Raw genomic sequence first — 20,757 nt, 5'->3', positions numbered from 1 at the left:
TATACATGTTTTTCAAAGTCACACACTGATCGCCATTCATAGAATATTCAAAGACATCACAATTGAAGGAAAGACTTTCAAAGTTTGGAATTCCAAGCATCAGAATGGCAAATGAATGCAGCATCAGTATTATGTTTATAAATGTATTATGTTTTTATTGTAGCATACTCTTTATTTAAAGGTCTGTTGACAACATCAACAATAATTCCAATTGATTAAATTTAAAGAGTACTTGTAAAACGTTTTCTGGAAACATACCCGGTGTGTAATTTGTATAAGGTTATTATTTAAGTTGTTTTAAGAGTCATCTTTGATAATAAAAGAGTACAGTAGACATTACAATCTGTATGTTTCAACCTTTACTTAGCAAAAAATAAAAGGGTCTAAAGATCAGGATCACACTCATCCTGATGTCAAGATTCCGCTTGAGGTCAAGATTCTGCCCCCCTGTGGTCAGTGCCAGTATTACTGATGTATGAAAAATAATGAGTGTATGCCAGGTGTTTTTGCAGAAGGATATCATTAACTATTTAGTGTTTCTGACGACAATCATTTGCACGGAATAAATATGATGTTTGGATGATCATTCTTCTGTGCTGGCTCATGCTGTTAGCACCGTATTGAGTGGCCAAATATCATTTTTATACAAGCTTATGTCTGTCTGGTGTTGGAATATTGGTATGCGTGTGTAATGTTTGTGTGTGTGTGTGTGTGTGTAAGTAAGGAACTTCACCTCAAGTGGTGCTAGTCCCTGGGTGGCAGAGGGGTTTAAGCTCCAGGTCATGTGGGGATCAGAGTCCATATAATCCTTTCGAGAAAGAGAGAGAGAGAGAGAGAGGGAGAGAAGGAAAAGAAAGAGAGACAAAGAGAGAGAGAGAGAGAGAGAGAGAGAGAGAGAGAGAGAGAGAGAGAGAGAGAGAGAGAGAGAGAGGGGCAAATTGTATTTGTCTAACTCTGCTTAAGGTGCAGTACTAATTCCAGAGCCTAATAGCTGCAAGCAAAGAGTAGAAGGAGCGTTTACTTTAAGTCTAAACTTCAGCCCATTTGGATATAACAAACTGTCTCGTGATCTCTCTGATCTGGATTTTTGTTTTATTCACCTTCACATCTGTCATCTGTCTGGTCAGAACTTTACTTTGATTTTTGGTTCCGTTTGGGAAACCCACACTCAACCAGAAGTCATCCTTCACAGAGCAACTTTGGAGTTAATCAAGGATTTGAGTCACCTTATAAACTTTGAGACAAAAGCCTTGGAACATCAGAAGCATCCTGAGACCTTTTTGGACTTTTCCACTCATACACTAAGTCTGCCTTTTGGACCTGATCCTGAAACTGGAAACTTTCACAGTCCTAGCATTAGTACCTCCAAAGTCTGGACTATTGGGCCCATTTCATCCTGGAGACGGTTGCACAAACCAATCCTAAGTAAGTGTCTAGTTTTCAGAAAATTCTCAAATGGCTCATTCAGGCTCTCGCCCAAATCCAGCCCTGTCGAAAGGCTCTGTTTACCATAGCCCACTGATTATCCACTCACACCTGGATACCCAGAGAGGAAGAGATGTAGAGGAAGCAGAAGAAGAAGATGACGAGGTGGAACTAGCCGAGGAGGTAGGGGAGGATGTTTTGATGATGGAAGAAGCAGGAGAGGCACAAGAAGTAGAAGAGAGCAGGGAGGACAGGAGGATTACCTCAGTAGCCTTGTTATCAAATGGAGTAAGGAGAGAGAGCGAGGCAGGAGCTGTAACCCCAGAGGAAAATGACGAGGAAGGACTAGAAGTCGCACTGGAAGAGCTTGACTTTATAGATGATCAGCCAAAAGTGAGAGATAGTGAGGCCAAGCCCAAAGACACACAAACAGCGATGGTGAATCAACTTCACTTTTCACCACTGATCACGGTTAGGAAAGGTCAAGTGCAGATATTAGACAGCAGAGACGACAGTGAAGACGGAGAAGATGGAGACATTGTGCAAGAAGCATTGGTGGCAAGTCCAGAACCCAGGATAAGGTGGGAGAGGACAAACGACAGAGGCAATGGGTTAAAGGAAAATCAGATAGTGGCCAGAGCTGACGTTGCAGGGCATGTTCAGGACAGAGGCGCTCTCGTTAAAGAGTCAGGAGAGGCTAAACCTTTATCTACGTATGAGACAGACAAAGCAAAAATCGTGAGTCCACCCACTGTTCGGAAACTCCCAGAAAAAGTTATGAGTCCTGTTCCCATAAGGAGACTTGAGCAGGCAAATATTCGAGAGGACGCACGCCGAGCCTCGATTGTTCAAGACAATTGCAAACCCTTCGAAACAGTCAGCCCCGTCAAGGTTGTGTCCAATCAGATCAACAGACTCATCAGGGAGAATGAAGACAAAATTAAGAACATTGACATGAAAGACAGCTCAAAATTTGGCAAACCAGCAGTGGAGTCTATTAGCAGTAACATCAATTGGCATAAGGAGATTCGCGTAGAGGTAAAAGTTGAGGATCAGGGAACCAAGAAGATTGTGGAAAGGGCAATGTCTCCCACTGAAGATGTTCTAGACACAAGGGGTAAACAGAGTCAGAGGGCAGAGAAACCAGACTCAGCCGTTGCACCATTAGAAGAAAAGGTACAACCAGAGGTAGGGATTGACAAACCGAGGATGGTGGAGCTGAATAAGAAGGAACACGAGGAAGAGCAAATGCGACAGGTTGGGATGAGTGCTCTAGCAATGATTGTCCGGGAGAGACAGAGTAAGGATGAGGAGAGAAAGTCAGGTGATAACACTCGAAAGTCATCCATTGAGGAGGAGTATCCAGAGAGGGTTAAGGTTGAACTCTCCAACCGAGTGCAGGAGTATGTCGACAAGGTAGCACTGGACACACAAGAGGATGAGGATTTGGACCAGGTGGAGGAGGCCTATGAGTTTGAAGAGGACAGTGAAGTTGAACCAGAGAAGCCAGAGGATGAAGTCCTATCAGAGGGGAACAACTCGGCTACAGAGGTGGGAGGTGATTTGGAAGAGCACCCCTCGCCTGTCAAAGAAGCAAGAACAGATTGGAGAGAGAACTTACAGGAAGATTTACGAGAGCAAGCCCTCGGAGAAGACGAGAGGGGAAGAGGAGTGGAGGAGAAAATAGAGGAAGCAGTTGAGTTTGCGGAGGAGCCTGTGACTGTTTTAGATGATGAGGTTGAAGAGGTACAGGACAATCTGAGGAGAGAAATCGAAGAGCAACGGCCTGCTGCCAGTTCTCCTCTTTCTGAAGACACCAAAGCCGAGGTAAAAGATGGAAGTGACGAGAAACTGATGAAGGAAAAAGGACGATCAGAAAAGGATGAGAAGCCGAAAGAAGACACCAGAGAGTCAGAGGTGGATATAAATGGACGAGTCAAAGGAATGAGGCAAAAAATGGAGAATGGGGTCTTGTGTCCGGAGCAGCAGCCACCGAGGAAAGAAGAATATGAGACGCCAAAGGTGATATCAGCCAGGAGAAAAGATACCGACTGGATTAGAAGAGACTATCCCAAGGAAGAGAGGGTAACTAAGGTGAAAGACTGGAGGAAAGAACTGAGACCTGTGAAAAAAGACGCCTGGCAGGCCGAGAGGGGGAGAAAGGAACTGGCGAGAGAGGCGTTGAGAGAGGCGGTAAGAGAGGCAGCAAAGTCACCAGATAGGAAAAGTCCAGGAAGGAAAGTGGACTGGATAAAGGAGTTGAAGTCAGTCATCAAGGACGAAACCATGACCAGAACTAAAAAGAGGGATGAGCAGGCAAAGAAGAAGCGAGTGGTGCTGCTGGAGGACGGGCAGTCGTACATGCCCCAGCGGGAGGAGGTGGCCGAGGAGAAGGCAGAGGATGTGAAACTGGTGTCCCGTAAGAAGGTGGAGAGTCCTCGGCCTCCTTTGCGCAGGAACTGCAAAACACCCCCAGACCAGGACTACGAGATCTCCCTCTATGTCAAGGTATGAACTGTGACATGTACTGAATGATAACCTTTAGTCCTTAGACCTTCACAAGCACTCACACTGGCACTTGCAATGGGTGGCACATGAGGCCCATTTGTGAGTCCATGCTTAGGGCCAATTTGGGATAAGAATCAACATGTTTCAAATAGCAGCACATGAGTTCTGAATCAGTTAACTTGGACCTGTTTTTAAGTACCATTCATAAGAAGACCGGCGTGAATCTGGAAAACAGGAACACCAGATTAAGGCAGGTGCTGAAGCAAGCCACTTTGGCTACTGGGACACTCACACACATGAGCCCGAGTGGTCCTGTGGCATGCTCTTTGGGGGAATATGAAAAAGCAGCAAAACACAAGACTAAAAAAAGTCAGTGCAACCTTTCACGGGACACAGCAGCACAATGCAAAATCAACATAATCCTCTGCAGTTGCCAAAACAAACTGAGAGCTAAAGGGTTTTTTATTCTGGCTTAGGTTTTGTTTGGAGCCGTAGCTATGAACAGTATAGTTTCACATGTTTCCACAGACATGTAAAGGTTGATTCAACTTTCATAACCTCTAGAAACACAAATGAATCTCATGCAAGTGAAGCTAAGCTCAGAGACACTCATTATCTATGCAGACAAATCAACGGCAAACAATGTAACTACCCTTTGTCTGCTGGCGTGATCTGCTTGTCTCTGGCACTGCTGACTTCTTTATTGGCACATAATCTTGTGTGACTGAAAGACAGAGAGGCACAGCAAGCGAGAGACAAACCCCATCTTGATCCCCTTACCTTATCTCATTAAGACAGTGATTTACTAATCCAGCAGGCATGGCAGCCTATTGGCTAATGCATGCAATCTAAAGGTTGTGGATAATAGAAACACAATACAGACACACAACAGGCGATGATGCAGTATCTTTATGCAAAATGTGACCTGTGTGAGGCCTAAAAACATCATGTGTAGGGTTTGTCTACCTTCTACACATGTGTGCTTAAACTAATGATGTTATTTGAATACACATAGAGGTCAGTTATGCTCCACAGCGTATTATTAAATGAGCAGAGAATAAAAGAGAGCAGACTTGAAGGCCAGCAGAGAGGTTTAACAGTAAGAAAAAAAAATGCACTACTTCACATGTACGCACAAAAAGCTTGTTCTCTGTGGGAGCTCACATGCAAACAATGGCGTCCTTTGTCAGGGACTCTGTTGGCAGCAGAGGCTGAGGTAGATGGAAAATTGTGGGAAGGCTCAAGTGTTTTCTAGGTAACCAGACTGAGCAGCACTTGAGAAACACAAGTTAGACTGGCTTATTTTTCACCCTCATCAGGGACCGTGAAAACAAACAGTGAATGAAAGAGGATTACACTGAGTCACAACACGTTTACAATACTAAAGTCTTGCTATTTTAAAAGGGTTGTGTACGGTTTGATTTCTGGAAATCATCGTCATGGATCACGCTCAGGTGCCAGTTGTTAGGGGAGCGATGACTGATCAAAAGTGCTCTGCTGCAGCCAGAAGCATGCAGGGTTAATCTCTGCATTCTCACTCCATAAGCTGATTAGCCTGCTGTTTTTTTTGCTGACAGCTCTGGGAACAGGGTTAGCTTGAATCAACACAAACTCACCATGAGCTGAATATTATATATGAATCAAGTTTAACAGCTAGGGTGCATCTGAACAAGGAAGAAGGTTGCTTTCTTCTATAAGTTTCTTCTTTGAGTAGCCACATTTGACAGAAGGATATCATGCCCAATAGATGACAATACATTAAAAAATCAAACCAACATGAATGATTGAAAAACAATCCATCACAAAGTTATGTAGAGGGAAGCTTAGAGCCAAGCTTAGAGCACAGCTAAGGGTGCAAAGTGCAATATTTAGACCAGCATATCTAAATATGCAGCGTGCTAATCAGACACATGTTGGATCTCATGTTACCGGCTGGAGCGCCTGATAGATGCTTTGGAAACTTGGTGTGGAAAGTTTAAGTAAAAGGCATTTCTTCATTAAACTAAAGGCCTACATTAATGATTTAAGCTTCTTTACACCTAATGGCATTACATGTCTCACTGCTCATTTTGGAGCTTGTCCCTCCTCTATCTAATGCTCACTGAGTTACATGACAGTCTCCTGATTAACGCTGATGTATCCTGTAACAGATGTTGTAAAGACGGGACGGCCACTTAATGATTTTTGCTTCAGGGATTTACACAAGGTGGCGGCTTAGAGTTCACACGACATGTAAGAGTAACCCACAGTGGAAATCCTAGAGAGAGAAAACAACAGAGACATCTCATCCGCTGTGGGTGTGAAATAGATCTTTCCATCCCTGCTGCAAAAAAACAACACTGGGTTCATTGTGTGTGTTTGTGATGGAGAACAGATTCCACTGACGCCTACTCTGCTTAGAAATGAAGGAACTCTTACAGCTCTCAGCCACACAAGGAAACATAAACACCGACCATATATCAGATTGTGATGTTTATATAAGTTCAAACCTGATCACAGCAAGATCTAGCTGACCAGGTTTAACTGCCAGTTAGCTGCTGGCAATTCTGAAACAGAAGAGTGATGCCAGGACAACCACAACACACACACTACATCAGATCAATCTGCAGAAAGGAGGCCAACACGTTTAAGTAAAGTTAATGTTCTTCCTGTTGACAATGTGGCAAAAGCATTGGAATTGTATGCTTTGGTTTGGTAAATGCTATATATTACCACATGATACCCTGTCCTGGTGAATTTAGCACCTAAAATGACATATATAGATCCAACCGTACGACCACTCTTATCAAAACCTCAACCAAAGAATTCTCAGCTTCTCCTGTGTGACAGTTCTACTTCACAATGTGGCTGATACCCACGCAGACCCACACTTTCCCTTGACACTGTGTTTAATATTTGTTCTGACAAAGAGTGATTGTGCGTGGAGACACTAACATACCAGAGAAAACAGAAAAAAGCAAGCAGTCAGATGGACAGTCCAATGGACGAACGGAGAGACATGGTGCTGGTTGTTGGTTTTCGTTGTTTTGGTGGAAGACAACAGAACTATTTATATGGATTAACTTAATATGGATTTAAACACATTCATCCTGGGGAGGCAACATCATATTCGGTTCTGTTTTTTGCTACTGAGTGACAGCTTCAGTTAACATCTCAGCCTGACTGGATTGTTTGAACATGTCTGTGTATGAGATTGCAGTTCAGAAACTAGGCTTCCCTACCATTGAGCTGTTTGTAAAGGTAAGCAACATTATGACTTATCCTGTTCATGGAGGAACTTTGATCAGCAACTACATCTTTATATTTTGATTTGACTTAAAGTTGCATTACTGTAAAATGTGTTGTATATGACGCACCTTTCATATATTCATTCAAAAAAGTGAGCTGCATCAGGGGTGTCCTATTGTTTATTGGGTTTTGGGCAGTGGGTTCATGCCCTACAACTCTCAGAGTTACTGTAGCTGATCCAAAGCACTGTACTGGCAGATAGAAGGATCACAAACTCCATTTAGTGAAAACAGATCATACTAGAAAGAGCACAGAAACTGCTTATTACAGGAGGACAGTTTGAAACTTTTCCCCTTCAAGAGATCCCTAAAAAACAGACTGCATCTTGTACACAGATGTAACTTGAATTCCCAACTTTGCAGTAGCTTTTGCACCAACTAATACCCCATTTCTATATCTATTTGATAAACATAAGTCTAATACTCATCCTCTTTTAGCTCTGTTTTGGTCTCCTCCATGTCCCTCTGGAAATACCTCACAATAATATCAAAAGGGCTCTAAATGACAACATTATGTGTATAAAAACAGAGACTTATACCCTTGGACTGTGAAAGATCATTGTTAAGAGAAGTTTACGACGCATAGTAGCTGATTAATTCGTACGACTCTCCGTCCATTGAGAACCTCCCTTGTGTCTCCTCAGTGTACTTACAGGGACTTTAACCTTTTCTAAAAGTGATCAAGGTTATGAGGCTTCTAGTCAGTAAGTATTGTTCAAGCGCCATTGGATCTGACTAATTAAAGGATTTACATCGACTGTTACCGTCTACTGTTGAGATGTATAACCTAGGAGTGACCCGGTTGATGCGCTCGGCTTAGCTTAGCTTAGCTTGGTTTACCATTACGGTGGTCAAACACCTGACAGGAGCTGTGATTTCTCTAACTTAATACTTAAACTATGAATCCCATGAATGTATTTGTACATGCAATGTGTTTTTAAATGATGTTTATGTGGTTGTATGTTCCTTGATATGTATGTTTGTGTTTAGGCTGGAAGTGATGGGGAAAGCATCGGCAACTGTCCCTTCTCTCAGAGGCTCTTTATGATTCTGTGGCTTAAAGGAGTCATCTTCAACGTCACCACTGTCGACCTCAAACGGTAATGAGCTACACTCAAATATTCTTACTCTTAATGCATTTCTATCTTTAGAGTACAGTCTTAAATGTTCCTTCTTGTATACGTTTCTCCCTCAGGGCGGAACACTCAGTGAAAAGCTTTCATGCTCTGTGAAAGCAAACGCAGTCACTCAGGCTGAAATAATAGAATCTCTCTGTTTTGTTTTGTGTCGATAGAAAGCCGGCTGACCTGCAGGACCTCGCTCCAGGAACAAACCCGCCTTTCGTGACGTTTAATGGCGAGGTCAAGATTGATGTTAACATGATAGAGGAGTTCCTGGAGGAGAACCTTACCCCACCACGGTGCAGAAACATTCCCATCACGTACACAAAAACTCACATAAGTATAATGTAACAAAACTGGAATTATATATTATATTGACTCTACTTCTTTCCTGTGACTTTAAAACCAGCTACCCCAAACTGGCTCCTAGACATCCAGAGGCAAACACAGCAGGCATTGATGTCTTCGCCAAGTTCTCAGCTTACATCAAAAATCCACGGAAAGATGTCAACGAGGGTAAGAGAGGGTACAATGATTGGTTTGGATTTAGATTTCCACTCAGTTAGCCTTCCTATTGAGCTTTCTTTCACTATTTCTGTCCCTGTTCCTCTCACTGAAGGTTTAGAGAAAGCCTTGCTAAAGTCTCTGAAGCGACTCGATGAATTCCTGAGGACTCCCCTGTCAGAGGAGATCGACGCCAACGCCTCGGGAGATGTGCCCGAGTCCACCAGGAGCTTCCTGGATGGAAACGAGCTCACTCTGGCTGACTGCAACCTGCTGCCTAAACTACACATCTTAAAGGTTCAGAGCTTAACTTTTATAACACAGGGAAATGAATACTTATGTTGCATTTCACCAAATACAACTAACCCCTGCTTTCTTATTTTTGCTTGCAGATTGTTGCCAAGAAATACCGCAGCTTTGAGATCCCAGCTGATATGACGGGAGTGTGGAGGTACTTAAACAGCGCCTACAAGAGGGAGGAGTTCATCAGAACCTGCCCGGCTGAGAAAGAGATTCAGTTTGCATACCTGGATGTCGCAAAACGAATCAAATAGGAGGAAGAGTGGGAGACAGAGAGGAGATAGAGGTAAATAGAAGAGATAAAGAAGAGAAGAGGAATACGTTCGGGAGGGATTCGTAGGGTGATCCAAACTGATATTTCACATGCATCGGCTCCTTTTTAAGTTGAATGGTTCTGCATCAGCGCTGAAATGAAATCACCTGTTTGTATGGGCGCAGGTGTGTACATGAGTGTGTTCTAACAGGCTGAGCTGCATCCTCATAACTTTTTAATTATATTTTTACAAATAACGATCACGATTCATCAGACGTCTTGCAGATTTTTTGTTTTCCACTTCCAACAGGGCAATATTAATCAGAGCTTTTCAATGTGTATGTACACTAAAATCTGCCACTTAAGCTCATTTAAAATCATGTACACTTCAATTCTATCACTAAAGACTGTTTCCATCACTGTTTGATCAAATATGGCCCTTTGATTTGTACGCTTTGCAGGAACAAGTTTACTTTTGAACACAAGTGTATTTAAAGCTTTCTATTGGTGTTGATTTTGGCGCCCCCTGTGGACAAAGTGGCACTTGTCCTGACCATGTCCAAGTAGAGTTTTCTCACCCTGCTTCATTGTAACAGTCAGATGTATCACTCGCTGTCAATATCTGCTGTTTCATAACCTGCTTCACCCTCCTCACAGGAGCTTTAACTTAAAGACATAAAGGCAGGACTAAAGCCAAGCACTCAGACAAGCAGGCAGGTCGTGAACAAGAGAAACACTGACGTTGAAACAGAACCAGAGATTTCAGTGAAATTTGCAGAACTATGAAAATAATTCCCAATCTGCTATTTTTTAAGCCTTAATTGAAGAAGCCCATTCCTAACTTTTATAATTCTTCTGCGTCTCAAAGCGTAATTATGGGCACACTGTGTATAAAATACATAACCCTTATCTTATCCCTTATCTTATCTTTTATTGAACATCTGTCTTTAACATTATCAATGAATCTTTAGCGGAGTCAAATTGTAAAGTCAAGTCTTTTATTTGTATATTTTGTCAGAGCCGTTAACTCTCTACGCCGATGACGTTGGACTATCTTCATGTTGTGATTAACTTTGACGTTCTTCTTTTGTATGTAATTCTACTAAGTGGCTGAGTGTGGGCGGGTTCTTGGTGCTGGATGGTTGACTTTTTGATTGAAACATTCATGTAGTTTGTTTTTCCTGTGTTAACCAGGATGCAAATGTTTTAATGAGCATTTCCTAGTTCCCTTGAATGCAGCTTTGTTTCATTAAATCAACTGTTTCATAGTTGGATAGGTGAAGTTTAGAGTGTGCGTTCTTTTGGACTAAACCACCGTTTTGATAGATGCCATTCTGTGTTTGGCAGTCTGCTGTGTTCTGGCCTTACATCCTCACTGGGGAGAATCTTTAATAAACTGATTTTTATCACAACATGCCTGTATATGCTGTTTTTTACTCCTAACTTACAAATGCACTGAACCTCTGAAAATGTCTGTTTACACAGATTTGAATGAGTGGTCTAGTAAGCAGTCTGCAGGGCGTTTGGATGAGCCAATGAGTGAATCCAACAGGTATTAGTCCAGAATATCAGGCCCCAAATTTTGTGGGGGTTTGGGGGCACTAGTTTGGCTAAGAGGTTTAAGCGTCTGCTGAAGACGTGTGTGATGTGACGTTGAGAATAATCGTACATGATTTTATGATATATTAACACACACACAACTCTCAAGAATGTACAGACACACACACTCATCACCGGGGCGACAGTGATGGTGACCTCTGTGGAAACCCCCTGAATGTAATGACCCACAGTTTGCTCACCCAGATGGCAAACACACACAGCTCAATTACCATAGAGACACCCAGAGGAGGAATGTTCCTCTGTTCATAATGCGGTGCTGTGAGATAATAACCATGGGTAAAGTCTGTGTTATTGTGGAGATACATAAGAGAGAGTTTGGGAGGTATTACCTGGAAGAGATTCATCATTGATTACCTTTGTAATGAACAACTAAAGAGAGTGTATCTGTAAAAAAATAAAGTATCCATCTTTATTGTCACAGTGTTTTTGTTTTTTGCCATGCTAGAAATCAACTTTATTTTAGAGTAATAATCGCACACATACAAAAGCGACGTGTGTTTGTCTTGTAAGGCAAAGAGAGGGTTAACGGGGTGTTTGTTCATGCGCCCGGCCACGGGCACACATCGTCTCCTTTGATTGGTCAGTCTTGTTAATTAATGAGTGAATGAAAAGGTCCAAGTCGAGGCTGGCGCCGGATTCAGGAGGAGGGGGGGAGAGGAGGTGCAGGGCTTACGGATGCCACAGCAACTGTCTCCAAGTGCTCAGAAGTCAGAGGAGAGCCAGAGGAGAGAGGAAGGGAAGGGAGATTGATGGATGGAAGGATGGATGATGGATAGATGGTTTATGGTATTTAGACATTTAAGCTGCATGTTCTGATATGTCAAGGTTTTTTAAATCACTCAACCATGCTAATGTATCAGTTCTTCTCTCCATACTGAGAGGATATAAATCCCTTGATTGTGACCACACTGTAAAAACACCTCCCTGTTCACTCGTGTTGTAGCTAAATATATTTAGCGGAAAGATATGTTTCCTTGTCACAAAACTTTCTAAGTAAGAGTTGGAGGCTACCCTGATTTCTTAAGTTACCAACCTGCCTTATTAGTGTAGTCCAAAATGTAAACACCTTACCTTACCTTACTCAAGATTTGGAAACACTAAGGTTGACTGGATGGATGGATGGATGGATGGATGGATGGATGGATGGATAATGGATGGGTGAGGATGAGGACAGGGTTGGAGAGTATGGAAGGACACCAGCAGCCGAGAGGCGATCAGTTCTGTGAGCAGTACTTCCAGAAACACACTGTTGGAAACAAAGAAGAAGAAGGTCTCGTTACAAAACAGTTCCAGTACTCAAAGAAATTACAGAGGCACCATAAGTAGAAACTGCCCATGTGTTGTATCATATGTGGAGACAATGATGTAAGTTAAAGTTTAACTGCTTGACATTCACCTCGTTTGTTGGTCTTCCTGCCCTGTGGTGGGAGCGACTTCCTGAAGTTGCGGCCGGTCAGACTGGGCACGATGATGTCTGCACTGGTTTTGGAGGCGGTGCTGTTAACAGCTGCTGGGGCCGCAGTGGTTTGCTTCAACCCTCCTTCGACACCCGGAGGCTTTAACCACCATGTAAAAAGGAGGAAATATACAATCAAAGCACTGTATTAATTTTGAAATTTGTGAGTAAAAGTTATCAGAACATACCAATTTATTTTTTCTTCCTGAATTTCTGCCGTTTGCTGAAAAAGAAAACAAAACAGGCTCCATTAAAAACATCCTTTACCCAACATCGATGTCCATTTTTTAAACCAGCTAATATAAGACTGTGAAGGTATTTTACAACAATCCCTCAAATACAAGTAAAACATCCAAGTGGTTGTCTGACAGCATAACAATGCAGTCCCAACAACCCCAACAACTATCTAGGTCCAAAGCAAGCGGCAACCTCTGGTCTTGAAATATGAAGCCAGTTTGGAAGTGCTAAAAACTGCAGTTCCTCCAGCATCCATTTGAGGCTGGTTCCAGAAGCACTGAATCCACATACACACCCATTCAAAAAAGCCAATCTTTACAGTACAAATCAACATTCATCTGATCTCATCCAAACATCCCCACAGTGTAATTACCTCGTGGCATGATGGTGATCCGTGAGCTCAGGGTGCTGTTAAATGTCCTGTGCAGCTCCTCCAGCGCCGAGATCATCATCAGCATCTGGGCTCGTTTATCTGGGCTGGCTGCCTCTTGGTTGGCCGCCCTAAAACGTCCTGCCCTGATGCCTGCGGTGATCGTCCCTGCTGTGGTCCTGTCTGTGATTCTTGTTATCTGGTCCACCCCGGCTGCTTTGGTACTCAGGAGCCACTGTTTCAGGAACTGGCTTGGTTTTGGTCCTGAGGATTTCTCGAGTACAGCTGATGCATGGGTGAGACTGGGAGGAGGATGTGGTGGTTTCACAAAGCCTGGGGGGAGAAGATGTAGAAATCAATGAGGGGAACATTATAAGTTTTGATTTAACTGTGCATACCAAAGACTTTGTTCCTTCTTACAATAAGAGTGATCATGCACTTCTCCCACTGACGTCAATCAGATATTGGCAGATAAACCAGAACATCCTCTGCATTTAAATGACTTTTTATAGACCATAAATGTAGAAGATACCAATTTGAAAGACAACAATACATAGTCACAGTTTTCACGTGAGATCAGGTCATATATTTCTGTATGTCTCTGCACACACATCACCCTTAAATGTCCCTTTGCACACACACACCATGTCAGCTGGATTCCACTGCTCTGCTGGCTGCCAGTAGAGTTGCTATGGGACCTTCAGCTGTGACATAAGAGTTGCAGGAGGTGTGTGTTTATGTGTGTGCACACTGACGTCTTAGTTGTCGCAACAAAGCAGCTCAGTGCATTTGTGTTGAGACATAACGACACCTCCAAACACACACTCGGAGAGAGTTTGTAAGGAATGAGAGGAATGTCAGCAGGTCATGGAGGAGATCACTGGAGATCTGTGAGGTTTGTCTTGTACCGTTATTTAAGAGTATTCAACAACTCATTGAGAAGATGCATCAGCTGGACTTTGGGTTACATAATGTTACCTTAAAGAATCTCTTGGACCAAAGTCTGTGGTTGTGTTATTAAAGTTATTTGTCTGATCTGCTCAGCCAAGTATCCTTCAGTATGTGTCTCCATGATCAAATGTTTTAACCACAATTTTAATTTTGATGCCTTTTCAGACCAAACTTCTGAATCCAGCTGAGCACATCTGTATCTTTGTCTTTCCTGTTGATTCAAAAGCTTCCTTACCTCTCTCAGTCGGCGCGGCCTCATATCCCGTCACAGGAATCAGAAGTATTATCATGACTACTTTCATTAAAGACACCAGTGCTGCAGTGTTAAACATGGCGGCTGTTAAGAAGCACTTTAAAAGAACAGAAAGTTGTCTATAAAGCACAAGTTCTCAAGTGAAGTCGACTTTTGCTCTGAAGCTTTCTCTGGATTGTGTTCCAAGTAGAGGTTTTCAACAAAGGTTGGTTCCGCTCAACTCATCCTTTGGATTTTGTCTTGCTGTAGGAGATGTCACTGATGTTGACATTTGTTTTAAAGTTGTTGTTTGATACCTCTCTCTTGGATTTTTCAGGTCTTTCAGATGCTCTTCTGTTGATTCAAAAGTTCTTGAAAGGTTCTGCAGTCGTGATAGGTCAAAAAAGTTCTTAGTTCTTCTTACGCAGTTCAACCAGATGTTGGTATTCGTCAACTTAAGCTCCACGTCTTCTCAGACTTCCTGTTAAATCTGTCTTTTATCTAAAAAACAAAGTTTGTCTTTCCAATTACTTCCATTGATGCGCCTCTTGAAGAGGGCTTGTCAAGAGTTTGTTGGACGTGTCCTTTTTCCTGGTGCTTTGGACCAGTTTGGCCTCTTATAAACCCAAGTGTCCCCCAGACTGACCGACTGACGGCTCAGTGTCAACCAATGACTGTCTTCAAGTCTCCTTGGCCCCGCCTCTTCCTCCTGGATGGATCGGTGACATTTAGGGAGTTTGGCGGCGAGCTTTGTGTGTTTGGTCAAAGCTATCTTTCTGTGAATGTGCTGTGTGTGTGTGTGTTTAGGGCTTGTATTTAACATGTTGTGTGTGCGGCCCCGGCTGTATAAGCAGTGATAAGGTAGTTCTTAATATGTTTGCTTGGGGGCCACAGAAACAGAAAGGCCCTCTGACGCATGAGGGCCTGGAGCCACACTGACTGCACACACACACACACAAAAAGCTTGCAAATACAACATTCAAACACAGAAAACGACATGGCAAACTCATGTACACACACACACACACAGGCCTGGGGTCAGTTTGAACTTGGAAGAAAGGATTGAACACACACACACAAATTGTAAAAAGAAGCGTGGGATGCACATCAAAGGGCACAGAGAGGCTGAGAAGTCGTGTCCAAATGACAGAAGACCAGGGGAAGGGTTTGGGCTTCTCCTCTTTTGTTCTGCATCGTGACGGCTAATCCCTCAGACAGGAAGTTGACACAGTGACGGGGGAACGCCAACTCGCCAATGACCAGCAAAATGACCCCAACACCCCTCCAACACATGTGATGGACGGATGAAAAAAAGATGAATGAAGTTGGGAGTCAGGGTGAAGGAGAGGTACGGAGGACAAAATACTGAACACAGCAAAGAGTGAGAATGATATGAGGTGTGTGTGTGCATGTGTGTGTGTGTGTCAGTTGCTGGGTGAAGAGAATTCAGCTAAAGAACATCCACTCATTCATTCCTCTCGCTCTCTGTCTGTCCTCACAGCTTTGACTCTATAATACAGAGTGTGTGATTCTGTGTGTGTTTGTGTGTTCCTGGTTTTGTGTGTATGTGAGATCAGAAAAGACAGGAAGTGAAAGAGTTTGTGGAAAAGAAAAAAGAAGAGTTTCCTTTATTTTAGTTGTACTTGTCATCTATCATCAATCTAACTTTGTCTTAACACCAGAATCTGCTGGTCTATCCAAGCGGCATCCTTGATGTTGGAAATAAAGCTAAGGTGAAAGTGCAAAAGTATAGTTTCTCATGTCGACCAGAGGCTGGCTCCAAAAGTGGAGGAATCCCCGTTAGAGAATTTTAAAAATGAAATAAAAATATAGCGTTTGGTTCTTCTGCTTCCATCTCTGTGCTTCATTCAAACGTAGAAAGAAAGGAAGAAAGGAAAAGGTCGGCATGTGCAAACAAGAAGCTTTCATTAGTCAGTCCAGTTTTGTCAACATATTTGTTTCCCTTCCAACCAATGAACAGGTTTCTCTTTTCTGATTGGTGTTAATGCTCGGCTGTAACAGGGTCAAACATTTTGGTTTCAGGTTTTTGCAGCTGCGGGATAAGGTTGGTGTTTTTATTGTTTCCAAAGCTGTTGCAGGATCGGCTTTCTTTCCTTTGTGTTACATTGGTGGATTCATTATATTTCATCATATACTGTAAAGAGATGTGAGCTGTCTTCATGCAACACAACCCATGTACAACTAGGGTCAAAATACAGAGAAACACATAATTAGGAGCTGATCTGCTTGTGTTAATATAGCAAATATTTTACACTTCCTTGTGGTACAACACAGTGCATCACAGGGCAAGCCAAATATTGCTTTATAATAAGATTCATGTATGTCCTTCAAGGATTTTCATCATCTTTAAAAAAAAAAAAAGGTTTCATTTGACCTCAAATAGCAGGCAGACAAAGGGAGAAGCTTCCTTTAGTTCCAAAAAGAAAGCATGAAAGTTAAGGAATGACAGTCCACATTTTCTCTCTCTGCTTGGACAGACCGTACTGTCACCTCAAGAGGGCAGTGTTTCTCTACTAAAGCTGCAGACATGAAGACACAGTAGATCTGCAGAGCTGCTTGATGCACACTGTATTTAATTTTTTTCGCAAAGTATATAGAATATCTTCCTAAAAGCGTTGTGGTGCAACAATATAATTTGCACAGTTACTTTTCAAAATAAAAGCGTCCTTCTCTTCCTGAGCCTCTTCATCCTGACATGAACATTTACTGCAAGGCCTCGTTTGAGTCCAGAGATTAACTGAAGGTCTGCTTTTAAATGTGTTAGAAACTGATCAAAATATATCAGAGAATTTATAATGTGAGAAATTAAGTTGTAATTTTTTACTTAAAGTTTTATAAAAAATAATTCTTAATCTCTTAGGACGTCAGCACCCCAGTGTCACTAGAACCAGGATTCAGAAACTATAAGGAATCCCACCTGCAGCCTGACAGGCAGCAGATAGAAGAGTACGACCTTCAAGCAACTTACAGGGGAAAACAGGGATGGTTGACAAAGTTGTCAAAGGAGTTAAATGATTCTGATCAAATGTAAAAAACGTACAGGTAAATAAATACAATCTGAAATGATGTCAAAAGAGCTATGAACAATTTCTCTAAATAAACTAAGAGTAACAGCATTTAGAATTTTAGATGAGGCAATCATTTAAATAAAAATATTAAAGATTTAAAGAACAAGTAAGATTATGATTCATTTTATGATACAAAATTTGAGTCTCTCAAACAAATGTTTGGTACACCTCATATGTCTGAATAAATCAAGACACACTCAAATGCACCTTTAAAACACTAAGTAGATGAAAAAATGTTAAGAAAATGTATTGTTATTGTGTTATAGTTATTATTGTAGAGTAAATCTTATTGCACCATAAGAATTATTGCACATTCAAGTTTACTGCATCATGAGTATTACACATTGCTGTTGTGCAATAGTTATTATTCCACATTTAATATTAATGCACCATGATTATAACTGCACATTATGTGTTGTTAATCTAGAATATTATTGCACATTAAACATTATTGTAACTTAAGTATTTTTGCATATATAAAATGAATACACCTTGACTTTTGTTTACCATTTCAATTATTGCACCATGAATATCACTAAATAATAATTGTTATTGCACCAGGAATAGTAGGATATATTTGATGTTGTTGCGCCCTGATTATTATTAATGCACCATGAGTGGTCCTGCACATTAAATATTATTGCACCTTGAATATCTTTCCCATTATATATTATTGCACCATGTTAATTATTTCACATTAAGATACAGTTCTAAATTTTTACAGCCATATCTTAAAATTAATACCAATGTAAAATGTTAAAGACAACCCTACTTTGACTTTGACTAACTAAGCTCTTATAATTTCACAAACATTCAAATTAGATTTAGCATCCATTAGGTTTTGAACATTAATTGTTTCAGTTTCTAATTAAAGTCATAAATAATTTCTTCCAATGACTCTTAATTGGCGTGTGACGCATGTGAGGCCAGGTTTCAAAGAGAGTGAAAGAAAGTGAGAAAAAGAGGAGGAGATAGAAAAGGGGAGATAGGATGGAAATAAAAGGATGGTGGGCTGAGTGACGGAGAGGAAGAGGAGAGCACCCATGGGAGAGAGATGAGAGAGGAAGGTCAGGGACGAGGAAGAAGAGGAGAGAAGAGAGGGTGAAAGAGAAAATGGAAGGGGAGAAAAAGAGTGTGTGGAAAGAGAGAGACAGAGGTGGAAAAGAACTGTGTGTGTGTGTGTGTGTGTGTGAGTTTGTGAGTGAGCGGCAGAGATAGAGAGTGATTTGTTTTCAGTGAAAGGTGAGGCCACTTAGCCGAGGCGTAGAGCTACAGCGGAATCTATTACCATGTGTCAAAGGAAACATGAGAAGGGCACGACCTGACCGTGTGTGTGTGTGTGTGTGTGTGTGTGTGTGTGAGTGTGTGTGTGTGTGTGTGAATGACAAAGAAAGAGAATGAGAGAATGGGTGTGTTTGATATGACACTTGTGTATTTGAGTGTGTGTGACAGCAAAATAAGGTGGATGTCCATCGCCACTATGATTCAAGCTACTGTATATGTTTTTATGTAAACGTGTGTGTGTGTGTGTGTGTGTGTGTGTGTGTGTGTGTGTGTGTGTGTGTGTGTGTGTGTTTGCAGCTTAATGTGATATTATGTCTGTGTTGCATTTTGTTAGATAAAAGCATTTGAATTGATGGACGGTGAAGAGGAGCCTGTAGAGAAAAAGCAGAGTGTGTTTTCTTCAGGTCAGTGTAAGCAGACAAAGGCAAATTGGGGTTAGCAAAATGTTCGTTATAGCTATTTAATATCTGCTTATAAAAAAAATGTCCTTCTTTTTTTTACTGGACATAATTTTGACAACTTTTTGGACAAGTGACAGAAATATTAAAGGACATTTGTTGTTGGTTTAAAATAAATCTGCTATATTTTATCCCATAAAAGCAGCCTTCTGAATCTAAAAACCCTGGTCATTAAATACAAAATATGATTATACAAGCTTTAAGTCATTTTTAATGTTTTAGAAAATGCATTATTATTATTTTTTTTAAAGGCAATGGTTTACAAAAACTCTGAGACCAACCTGCTGTATGTACATGCAGATTTCACCATAACAATTCAGTCCAATAACACAATAAAGGATGGGTTCAAGAAACCTGAGTCCACCACGAAGGAGGAGATTCCAAAGAAGCAGCCAATGAGAAAGATATCAGACTGAATACTTCAAAATGTTCTAGAAAGATCAGATGAATGTTCCCCAATAAGTTTAAACAAAGAACGAGATACTATGGGTATGTGTGCAGAGAGAGAGTGGGAGAGACAGAGAGCGAGCCCGTCACTCTACACCTCATGGATCCTGTGGCTCACCAGAGGCCAGTGTGGTTCACTTGGGGCTGAAACACTCTAACCACACTGTATGTGTGTGTGTATGTGTGTGTCTGCGAGTGTGCCAAAGCCGCAGGCCGCTGGCCGTCCTCTCTGTGTGTATAACAATATTTCTTTGCGTCTGCACATGAGTTGAGGCGGACCGAGCGCTCCTCGTCTCCATTTGAAACGTCGACTACATCCACAGTCACACACGCAGGGGTGGTCTTCTTCTCCAAAGCTTACAAACTGACCTTCCAACAACTTGTTTTCTTTCACTTTAATGTTTCGACATTTGCCTGAATCAGATAGGATCCAGTTGCGAGCCAATTATAAACATGTATATATGGTTAAGCTCACATAAGGAGCCATTCAGGAGCAATGGAAGAGTCTGCACAAGACTAGAACCCATGATACTGGGCTTTCCTTGCTGATGAGTGGATGAGCTACACAAGAACCCAGGAGCAAACTTCTAAAGGGACCATGAATGTGAGAACAAAAATTCAAAGACTTATTAATGATGGTGAAAAATTGTACTCAAAACCACAAAATTTGACTTCGCTATGGCACTGGAAAATAAGTAAGGGGGTCATTAAAGGATTTCAGATTAATCCTCTGGGGACCAAGAAGGGGGGCACAAACTTTGCTGCAACTTTAATTCGCTCTGCAGGTATTTGTTTTGGAAAAATGTATAGTTTGACATACTATTGGTACTTGATTGGAAGCAAGGGACCCATTAAGGTCCTTGCAAATCCTTCTGAGGGGACCATGTCACTCAAAAATATAAAATGCAGCTTCATGGTAAAGGTCTTTGGGATTCATCCTCTAGGGACCATGAATGCCTGTACAAACTGTCCTGCAAGCACGTCCAAATTTGTGTTTCACACGCACTGTAAATATACTGTAAGTCTTGTGCTCTGTCAGATTGTGTTTTTAATATCCATTCCTGAATTCATCCATATGATATTCAATTAGTCTGAACAGTTGCCTCGGTGAGTTTTTTCAGCAGCGTCTGAGCCTCAGTAATAATATTTGAGAGTGTGTGTGGAGAAGCTGTGTCAGCATTTGGTCCCTCGGTCAACACTCCACTGGGTTTGGAA

At 41.7% G+C, this 20,757-nt stretch overlaps 1 protein-coding gene and 1 long non-coding RNA gene across 2 annotated transcripts in view; one reads left to right on the top strand and one right to left on the bottom strand.

Moving 5' to 3' along the window:
- Positions 1 to 733: 733 nt before the first annotated feature.
- Positions 734 to 20,757, bottom strand: part of LOC117808456 — a 75,895-nt gene continuing 55,871 nt past the window's right edge. Inside the window, exons 6-10 of the long non-coding RNA XR_004630327.1 lie at positions 13,085 to 13,414; positions 12,663 to 12,697; positions 12,415 to 12,574; positions 12,095 to 12,264; positions 734 to 808 (exon numbers count right to left, since the gene is read on the bottom strand). This is a non-coding gene — a long non-coding RNA (uncharacterized LOC117808456). The remainder of the gene's footprint in view (positions 809 to 12,094; positions 12,265 to 12,414; positions 12,575 to 12,662; positions 12,698 to 13,084; positions 13,415 to 20,757) is intronic.
- Positions 6,873 to 10,808, top strand: LOC117808455 (chloride intracellular channel protein 4). Its single transcript, XM_034678213.1, has 6 exons — positions 6,873 to 7,173; positions 8,211 to 8,320; positions 8,515 to 8,640; positions 8,751 to 8,857; positions 8,961 to 9,142; positions 9,238 to 10,808. Exons 1-6 carry the CDS (start codon positions 7,111 to 7,113, stop codon positions 9,397 to 9,399), a joined length of 750 nt encoding a protein of 249 aa, XP_034534104.1. The 5' UTR covers positions 6,873 to 7,110; the 3' UTR covers positions 9,400 to 10,808.

Source organism: Notolabrus celidotus, chromosome 24 (genome assembly GCF_009762535.1).
Source record: "Notolabrus celidotus isolate fNotCel1 chromosome 24, fNotCel1.pri, whole genome shotgun sequence".
Classification (NCBI taxonomy): Eukaryota; Metazoa; Chordata; class Actinopteri; order Labriformes; family Labridae; genus Notolabrus; species Notolabrus celidotus.
This window is presented reverse-complemented; position numbering and strand designations above follow the sequence as displayed.